At 46.1% G+C, this 10,506-nt stretch overlaps 1 protein-coding gene across 8 annotated transcripts in view; it reads right to left on the reverse strand.

Annotated features, from left to right (window-relative positions):
- AGPAT4 (1-acylglycerol-3-phosphate O-acyltransferase 4) overlaps positions 1-7,836 on the reverse strand; it is a 118,511-nt gene extending 110,675 nt beyond the window's left edge. For 3 of the 8 annotated variants that reach the window (XM_081829270.1, XM_081829272.1, XM_081829271.1), the window contains exon 1: positions 7,567-7,834. Coding sequence is in view for 1 of the 8 variants with exons in the window: in XM_031029204.2 (XP_030885064.1) it covers positions 7,567-7,714 (148 nt within the window). In the remaining 7 variants the exon portion in view is untranslated. Of the gene's footprint in view, positions 1-7,566 lie in introns of all 8 variants that reach the window. The other 5 variants (XM_081829273.1, XM_081829274.1, XM_081829275.1 and 2 more) reach the window with 3 other exon arrangements.
- Positions 7,837-10,506: the final 2,670 nt, after the last annotated feature.

Here is a 10,506-nt window from a genome sequence, read left to right on the forward strand (position 1 = left end):
GGTAGGCTGGATACAAGGGTTCAGAGAGGGTTCTGGAATTGCGTGGGAGTCTGGAAGAACAGATATACCCGTGCCCCCCCACCCCCCATGCCCATCTTTCCAGTCTTGGAAGGGAGAAGGGCAGACAAAGGAAGGGACAAGGTGGTTGTACGCCCAGCGTTAGCAGGCATTGGGCTGGGGAGCCAGGGCCTTACCTGAAGTAGGGGCTGGTCCCAGGACAAGTAGTAAAAGGGCCCTCTGGTGTAAGTGAGAAGGCGGGAGAGGCTTGAAATGCCTTCAAGATTGGGAGGGGAGGGTGCTAAGAGGCAAATAAATAACCAGTGAGACCTGGGTGTGGAGCTCACTGGTTGGCCTAGAAACTGGGAATTAATCAGGAAATCCCAGCACACAGACCTGAAGTCAGTTAAGGGAAGCGTGCTCACAATTCTTTCTGTAGATATGTTAATCTATCCCGCCCAGGGGGTTGTCCCACCCGCCTGGGGGAGTTGAGGCCAGCTGGCTCAGCCAGGCCTTGGGGCTGGGACCACACAAGCAGAAGGCTGTGGAGTGGGCCATATTTGAGTACTTCATGGTGACATGTCTGCCCTTCATTTCTTTTCTTTTTTTTTTTTTTTCAATTCTTTTCTGTTAATTTAAATGACTGAATTGCCCCTTTGGTTGGGGCTGCCATTGTAAAACCTGGTGAGCGCAAGTTAGTCCTGAGAGATGGGTTTGCTTGGATCCAGGAGTTCCCTGAAGTTCTCAACTGCAGGCAATTCTGCCCCGCCAGGGGACATCTGGCAATGTCTGGAATGTTTTTGGCTGTCACTCCTGGGGTGGGGGGTGGGGGGAGTTCCACTGGTAGAGGCAGGAATGCGGCTAAACATCCTGCAGGGCACAGCATGGCCCCACAACAAAGCATTATTTGGCCCCAAATGTCAACAGCACCCAGTAGAAGAATTTGTCCTAAGGAACGTCAGCCTGGAAGGACCTAGCCCGGGTGGGGGGATTCGGCTCAGATAGGCAAATCTGACCCCTGACTCCCTGTGCCCACCTTTCCCTAAGCTACAACACCCATTCGGTGCCAGGTACTCCATCCGCCCCGTGCTAGGAAAAATGCAGTTAGAAAGCCCCTGCCATCAATAAGCACCCAGTGCGGTGATTAGGATCAAACCTTAAAGAGCGAATTGCCATTTAACGTCATAGCTTCTGAGAGTGACGTTTTATGAAGGACAGGTGATGGGATGGAGGCGAATGTCAGGAAAACAGAGGCCAGAGGTTGGGGAGATAGGCACAAGGTGGTGCACATCTGGGGAAGGAAGCCACTCGCCACCGTGGGTCCATGCAACCCGCCCTTCCCCCCAGCAGAAGACAGAAAAGAGGGGCTCAGAACTGGGCCCCGGAGGAAGGTTCAGAGATTGCGCTGATGGTGCGTTGAGAGCGGCGGCATCCTGGGAAGAAGCACTTGGGATGGACAGGCTCTTTAAAATTTCATCAGTCTGGGTGAACCTCTGCCCACAGAGAGGTGACAGCTCACAAGGGAGCTGACGGAGATGGGAAAAAGACCAAATCTTGCTCCCGGTCAATTCGTTTCACCGGTTCTCATTTCAGAGTTTGTCCGAGAGAAGCACAGTGTCTTTCCAGATAAAACTCTGCCTTTACACGCGGTGATAGACTTGTTGACAAAAACAACAGAAAAGAAAGTCTGCCTCTCCAACCACAGCCTTGGGAGCCATTCAAGCAGCAACCACAGGTGTCCTCAAGCGCAACTTCTCAGCAAAGTTCCATCCTTGGTTAAAAATCAGTTTTGAGGTGGCACAGTCGGTTAAGCATCCGATTTTTGGTTTTGGCTCAGGACATGATCTCGGGGTCACGAGATCGAGCCCCACACCGCGCTCAGCACAGTCTGCTTGAGATTGTCTCTCCCTCTGGCCCTCCCGCTCCTGCTCACTCTTGCTCTCTCTTTCAAATCCATCAATCTTAAGAAAAAGTTAGCTTGGAGAATAGTTCGTATTTAATTTGATGTTATGTCCTGCACTGTCATTCAGCTATTGGAACCACAAGACCCTTGCCCTGCCCCACCAGATCACCTCTCTGGCTGAACCAGAACAACCAAGCTCCCTGAAAACCATAGCAGCTTGTCTCCTAGGCTCTGCTGCTGGCTGTTGCCCAAGTTCAAAAACACTCCTTTCTCTTCCGGTCTTTCTGCAGCTCCCAAACACTAGGATGAAAGGGATACAGGGGAAGGTCTGCATGGTAGACGTCTGATCCTTGGGTCAGACATGATCACCGCATGTCTGCTCAGTCCGTGGCACGATGCTGGCCCGGGGCACAGATGGATAAATATAGCAACGGCATGGAGGGGGCAGCCGTACACAGTTCAGCAGTCTAGGTTCGAATCTCACCTCTGTTCCTTATTACGAAAGCAGGTGAGTAACTCACCAATCTTTACTTCCTGCCTTTGTAAAATGGAAAAGATAATAGTTCTACCTGCTTGGTTTGTTATGAGGCTAAAGTGAATTGATAGCTGTGAGATCTCTGTACTAGACGGGCACACAAGAAGTTCCTCATTAAAGTGGGCCGTTACCATTCTCAGAGAAGCTACATGTTCGCTGGTCCCCTGAGCATCTCCGATGGCTTCGGCAGGTGACCTGCCATCCCCCCAGACCGAGGACTGATCTTCTGCAGGAATTTTAGGGAACAGCTTCAGACTCCTCTGAAGTCCAAAATGTGCCTTTTTTCCTGGAGGAGCCTACATAGAATTAACCATGGACTAGCCGCTAGGTATAACCCAAATTCAGAAGGGAGAGATCTATGCCAGCCAGAGTTATCTGGAACTCTGGAACAGCTTCACGCTGGAGGCAGAAGCTGACCTCTTCAGAGATCAAAATATCGAAGAAGAAGGGGGACTTGCTAAATGTTTTCTCTGAAGGTCGGACAAGCAGAGAGGGTGGTGCTCTGGATGAACTTGGTTATGTTGCCCATGTAATCTCCGTGGTGAAGGTAGAAATCAAATGGGGGCAAAACAATTCTGAGGAGCTTCGTGACATCAGGAAATACAAACAGGATAAGTACTCCAACAAGGTTTTAACATTCTTTATTTTGGCTATTTAGATTTGAGGTGTTGAAACCTACTTGGTTTTGTCAGAAGGAGACATGGACTTGCAATGCGTTTTGGGAATTAGCTCTAAATGACAAGAGGCTCTCTAGCAAACCAGGGGGCATATAATTTTGATGACAGTGGGAATTTCCCTTTTAAAAATGCTATACTTGGGGCGCCTGGGTGGCTCAGATGGTTAAGCGTCTGCCTTTGGCTCAGGTCATGATCCCAGGGTCCTGGGATCGAGTCCCGCATCGGGCTCCCTGCTAGGCTGGGAGCCTGCTTCTCCCTCTGCCTCTGCGTCTCTCTCTCTCTCTCTGACTCTCATGAATAAATAAATAAAACATTAAAAAATAAAAATAAAAATGCTATACTTGAAGTCCATCTGGAGGGAGCTATAGTCCCAGGGAAGTCCATAAGTGAGTTGCTATGAGGGAACTTTGAGAGATTAATGCTCAGCTTATGCTTTTCAGAAACAGAACATGTAAGTCTTCTGGACTCTATTCCTCTATGGCTCCAGGGTCAGAAATCCCACCTCTTCCCATTTCATTAATCGACAAATGTTTCCTGACACCAGCCATAAGCTCAACCAGTGCAAAAGATACAAGAAAATTGTAAGATGGACAATGGTCAAACAGCTAACCACTCTTTCCTTCTCCGCCCAGCACAGTCTATATATAAAATTGTTCAGTGAAAGAAGCATGCAGTGCCATTAGCTAATAAATGCCTCTCTCAAAAATAACCCTCCCTGGTTTAAGGGACTCTTTCCACATTTGTCTCCCTGTTCGTTCCTCAGCTTCTTTAGGAAAGAAATAATTTCCTATTTATTGCTATGTCCATGACTTATAATGCCGGCCACATGATAGTCAACGTCATTTGTTGAGGGAATGAATAAAGGGGTGGATGATGGAAGCGTGTATATATATGAATGAATGAAAGGTGACTGAAAAGTAGGATTTAGGATCATAGGATGAAGCAGAAAAAAACCAGACTGGAGTAACAAAGTGAAGACAAAATCGAAAACAGGTAGAAAATCTTTGGTGGAAGAAGAGTGCGTTTGAAAAATACAGGAGGCAGGTTAGATAGATCATTCCATGATAATGTTCACCAAAAATTGCTTTTATTTTAAGATCTTTCTCCTTACTCAGTCATTAGATGTATTCTCTCTGAAAAACCCTTCAGATATTTGAAAATGTAGCTATTTACTCTGCACCCAGTTTTGCTCATAGTTGTGTCCATAGCACTTGGCAGATACAAGAATACAGTGACACAATGATAAAATGAATACTGTTAAAAGAATACAAGATACAATGAATATTGTTAAAAGACAGAGTTCCTGATGTGAGCTTGCCCTTTCCCACAGCCGTAGCAGTGGTCCTCCCTGGTCCATACCACGAAGCCAAATTTCAGAGTACCAACACTTGCTTTCCAAACAGATTCTGTCTTGGACAAAGACTATTGAATTAGAGTTGCCCAGGCTCTGGGTGGTGTTGGGTGATTATTAAGCCAGGCTTGATCACATATGTCTCTCAAAACACGTAGGTATCAAAAACCATTTAGAACTATGAATGCAGAGTCTTCACATGCACGTTAGACCTCCTTTTGAGAATAGAGCAGATTGCACAAAATGTAGTAAGTCGGCCACGTGCTCATCTGAGCTCCCCATAATTTAAAGCTATGGCGATGGTAGGTATCGTTAGGATGACGTTGTAGGGACAGGTGGGGTCCCCTCTCCCAGATTTCTTACTTGTTTAAAGTCTGATTTAAGTCTGGCCTTCACTTCAAAAATAACTGGATTAGGTAGGATTCCACCACCTACTCACATCTTTCTCCTATCAATCTGTCTTCTGGTTTACACAAAATTCTGTCCCTGAATCTCTATTCACCAGCACAGAGTATACCTGCCCTATTTCCACACTAAAGACAGGACCTCTCCCCACTTGGGACAAGAATGGAGAACCATGCTGCATCTCCTAGCCCCCACACCCGTTCCCTGGGACAACTTTGCCTTCTTCCCTTTGACTTGCCCATCTCCTCTCCTTCCAACTGTTACATCCTCATCCTGGTCATGTTCTTCTCGGACCAACTGCATCTGGTCTCCCGTCTCCCTCCTGCCTGGCCTCCTGCTCTCCAGCTGTGTGCACATCTGCACGTGCTGTCACCCCCGTTTGGTGGATCTTTAACTTGGGCACCCAGTTCAGAGCCTTGCAGACAGTGAGGTCCCAGCCCTGTGGCAACTGACTCCAACTTCTTTGCTGTCACATCTTCTCAGCCTCTTTCCCGGGACCCTGAATTCGCTTTGCATCTACAGCTCCATTGACCTTCCCCAGGTCAAGGATGTTGATTATGTTTTTAACCCCTGCTCAGGGTCCGATGATAGGACAGTATTTATTTATTTATTTCTGGCTGTGCTTCCAAACAATTCTTGCCCTTTGAACTCCATTCCATAAGGCTTTTTTGTTGTGAAATTGCTAGGTCTGGAAACTCCATCACAGACTTTGCCTTACACACTGGCCATCTGCTCTGCAGGGTCACGGGGTAAATCTACATCCTTGAGGACCATTTTCAAGCTAGAAAAACAGTAACTTAGCAAGACTGCTTTCCATGCTCTTTGCAAACATCGAAAGCCTACAGTTCAACTGCCGTGGGTACGAGCATGAGTTTTCAAAGTGAGAGTAATATGCTTTTTAAGGACATTTTTCTGTGCTTTATGCCCTTTAACTAGTTCTCTGGGCTTTAACTCTCTTTGGTTCTAGTTAGTCTTGTGCCATGCTAAGCAGTCCCCATCTTCAGATAACTTTTGTATCTACAATACTTGAGATCTCTTGCACTATAGTACGTTTTTTAAGTCCCAGATAATAGCATGTTTAGGTAAGGATCTCTGCAAACAGAATCTCATTAAAACCACCCCTTCTTCCTGTTACCATGCTGAGGGGTTACTCTGAGGTTTCTAAGTAATGCTTTTGGCTTCAGTAGCAGGAAGGCACTATGAGGGCTGAGTGACCTTCAGAAATCTTTATTCAAAATTACGGGTAATTTTAAGATTCAAGGATGAGATGACTACTGATCTGTCTTATAAAGGCTAATTTGTAATTCAGGATCCTGAATTAGGGGAATAGTGTCCATTATTAGATATTTCCTCAGATATACTGAATAAAAGCCTCAGTTCAATTCCAACCTGTTAACAGGCCCATTTAGACTATGCCTTTATAGCAGATGTGTGATTGATTCTAATCCTATTTAACTTTGCTTATTACTGGGTAGATGGTACTTTTCTCTCATGCTTTATATTTTTCCTGAAAATCAATTCTCTTTCTGCCCATAGGGGATAGGAAGAAGATTCAGTAGTTTTAACTTAGGACTTTGACTTGTCCCTGTTGTCCCTGCCCACCTACACACACACACACACACACACACACACACACACACTTTCTCCCTCTTCTTATGATAGTCTTTTCTAACTGCAGATGCTTCACGAATAATCACAGGTGAGTTAATACTTTCCCAATTTTGAAAAAGAGAAGGTCCACGGACCCTCACCTCCATGAGAGCCGATCACATGGGGAATCCGTCTAAGGACGATCACTCATACTTGTTGAACTTAGATTTTGTGCCGAGTAAGTGCAGGCTAGAGCAAAGAACCCTCTTTTGAATATTTAGACGATCAGGCAAACTTGTGAGGCAGATAATAATGTATCTTATCAGTGCTGATTCTCAGACACTCTGAAACTTTTTTCAAGGATCTCACCTCCTTTAAAGAAGTGAGTGCTCGCCCCCCCCCCTTAGTCTGGAACCCCCCCCCCCTTAGTCTGGTTCCAGCATTAATATCACGTCTAGAGAACTGTCCTGGTTTTCTGAAACAGACCAGAATTGAGGACTTGCACAAACACCAAATCATTCCTTCTATAATTCCTAGAGAGGATGGAGAAATTCAGAGGCCAAAAATTAAGTCATGAAGAGGTAATTACAAATGCCCGTTTCCTTGACGACACCCCTCCCCCCAGCCCTCCTGTGATAGGGAAAAACCAAGATGAAAGTGAGGAGGGGTAGCCACAAAGCCTCGCTGGATTTTAGCAAGCCCAGGCAATCACCAGCCGGAAAGCAGCAAGCAGGCTCCGACCGAAATACAAATAAATCCATTTATATCGGGGCTGCCTTTTGTGTAGTATTATTTTTGTGGTTGCCATAGAAACGCCAGGGACGGAAGAACGTGTTGCATGACCCAGGAGACCGATCCGTAACAGGAACCTTCTCCCCAGCTTCATCTATTGCGGAGAAAACGCTCTCACCCAAGGGGAGGAGGCCTAAGGGGGGAAACTCATCCCAGAACAGCAGCTGTAAATCACAACCTGGAAAGGCACGCTCACCCTGCTGAGCACAAAGAAAGGGCGCAAAGCCCCTCTGCCTTTCAGGCTCTGCCCCCTCCACGTCCCCACTGTCGCCTCACTTCCTTCTCCACCTTCCACTCTTCCTCGTTCTGTACCTACCCCTTCCAGAGGTTTTAGTGAGGTCCAGCCGAGGAGAGGAGAACAGTGACAGAGAGAGAGACACAGACATCCGCCACGCCCAGAGGTGAAGTCGCCTGGAAACAGCACGAACAGCACATACCTCCTTTTCTGGCGGCCCCTGCCACATGGGCTTAGAAATCAGAAACTGAAAGGGAGCAGGCTGGGGTGCAGAAATTGCCACTAGTTTATAGGAGCTGTAAGTCAGCCAACACTGGAAAGAAAAAGCGAGACTCCACCCATGGGGTGGACCCTTCGGGGGAAAAAAAAAAAAAGTGGTCCTCAGCTGACGTCTCTCCCCACCCCATGTCACTTCCTTTTAAAGCTACAATTTAGCAGTTACGGGGAGGGAAGATACGAGCTGGTGTAACATGAGTCACTGCCTTCCCCTTCCAATTAGTGCGAGGAAGTGCTTCGGTTAGCTTCCCGCTTGAAATCTGTGGCTAGGGAACCTGCCCGAATCAGAAACAAAGCCCGCTAGGTGGCCTTTTCTCTTCCTGCCCGCGGCTCCCCAAACCCTGTTGCATCCCCGGCCCGAAAGGGCTCCTCCAGCCTCAGCCCGGACAGACTCCGGCCCCGGCTGCGTGGCGACCTGGAAATCGTCCTAAGCCGGCTGGGTTTTAATTCAGCAAGTCTGCGATCGCTTTGTTTTGGAGGATGCCACACTCTGCCATCCACATCCCCCCCACCCCCCCGCAACGCTGTGCTGGGCAGGAGATTGCTCTCCACCCGGGAGAGCCCCAGAACGCCTTCAAGGAAATAATGCCGAAAACTCAAGTGATCAGAGACGTTAGGAACTGGGAGGAAGAAGCTCTGAGGTCGAGGTATTCTCTCCTGCAGAGCAGCCCCAGGATCGATTACCCCTGCACGCGCAGGCACATACACAGGCACACGCAGGCATGCACGTGCACGTGGCATTTACATGTAGTGTGTTGGAGAGGGTCTGGGCAGACCTTTATAATGAAACAGTGTCATTGCAACTTTAAAAGAGGGCAGGCTGTTGAAACTCCAGAAATGCCAGGTCTCTAACCTTCCCACAACATTATTTCAATCTCCATATAGTTCAGAGGTATGCCCTTCAAATGTCCACCGTTGGAACCATAGTCTCAAATAACATTTGGGTATTTAGGTATGACTCCTGTGTTCACTCCCATTTCTTTAGATGTTTACGATCCACAGGGAAAAATCAAATGCTCACAAATAACTAGACCACACTGCAAAATTATGAAGACCTACAAATTGCTAAAAGCAAAACAAAACAGTGTGCCATGAGGACAGAGAAGATGGAAGAGTTTTTCAGTTATGGTGGGGGAAAGGTGGGCATTCGTAATTGAGGAAAGGAGGTTTGGACTGGGTCCTATAGGGTGTGTGGCATGTTGATGGTATGTGGTGGGAGGGAGGGAGATGGGGCGTGGATGCCCTGGAGGATGAAGGACATCAAAGGCATTAAAAAGGAGTCTGAACAGGGATCTGAAGAGAAAACCCATCTGTGGTAATGGCTTATTTTAATATCCAGGTGAAAACTAATTTGAGCATATAGAAATGCTTATAAAAGATGCTTGCAAGACCTTTCTTACAGCCAATGCAATTTTTAAGTGTTGTCATAACTTTTCAAATTATGTTTTAAAATCCATTTATTTCGGGGCATTTGGGTGGTTCAGTCGGTTAAGCAGCCGACTCTTGATTTTGGCTCAGGTCTTGGTCTCAGGGTCCTGGGATGGAACCCTGAGTCTGGCTCCACGCTCAGCTGGGAGTCTGCTTGAGGATTCTTAGCGCACTGCAAACTGTAAGGGGTGAGAACAAGAGGTATGTTCAATCAGCAAGACTGTAAGAAATTAATGCTGATCAGCGGATAAATTTAAAAAGACATAAAAGATATTGGGACGCCTGTGTGGCTCAGTCAGTTAAGCATCTGACTCTTGATCTCAACTCAGGTCTCAATCTCAGGGTTGTGAGTTCAAGCCCCATGTTGGGATCCATGCTGGGTGTGGAGCCTACTTTTAATTAATTAATTAAAAGACATGGAAGATGTAAACTGTAACACACCATAAAAAATGATACACAAATAGCCAATAAGCATCAACAACAACAAATATGCAACCTCCCATAAAAATATAAGATGTGGGCACCTGGGTGGCTCAGTCGGTTAAGCGACTGCCTTCGGCTCAGGTCATGATCCTGGAGTCCCAGGATCTAGTCCCGCATCGGGCTCCCTGCTCGGCAGGGAGTCTGCTTCTCCCTCTGACCCTCCTCCCTCTCATGCTCTCTGTCTCTCATTCTCGCTCTCTCAAATAAATAAATAAAATCTTAAAAAAAAAAAAAATAAGATGTGCTGTCATTTCTTTGCCTTTCCACCAGTCAAGCATTCAAAAAACTAACATACAAGTAAAGAGGATGCTATACGGTGGGCTCTTTCCTCTCTCGCTGGTGACAGTAAATTGGTACATTCTTTTTGGAATTCAATTAAACAAGATCTATCGTGAGGCTTTAAAACAGTCATACTCTTTATGCAATAATTCAACTCCCTAGAATTTATGCTAAGGAAATAAGCAGAGATGACCTCAAAGATTTAGGCACATGTAGATTCATTAGAGTCATTTATGATAGTGAAGACTGGAAACCATTTAAATGTCTGAAGTAGCAGGTTAGTTATATAAATGATATGATACTCATATACTAGAACATACTACATAAATTTAAAATGCTGTATTTGAAAGACATGAGGAAACTTTCACAATATATTAAGTGAAGAGCAAACTAAGCTATGTATAAAACATAAACTCTTCTTTATAATTATACAAATATTTATTACATGGCCTATAACGGATTGGAAAGTGTCCCCCCAAAATTCATGTCCATCCAGAACCTCAGAAGGTGATTTTATTTGGAAACAGGGTCTTGGAGAATGTAATTAGTTAAGAT

Source organism: Leptonychotes weddellii, chromosome 8 (genome assembly GCF_054177405.1).
Source record: "Leptonychotes weddellii isolate Sample4059 chromosome 8, ASM5417740v2, whole genome shotgun sequence".
Taxonomy (NCBI): Eukaryota; Metazoa; Chordata; class Mammalia; order Carnivora; family Phocidae; genus Leptonychotes; species Leptonychotes weddellii.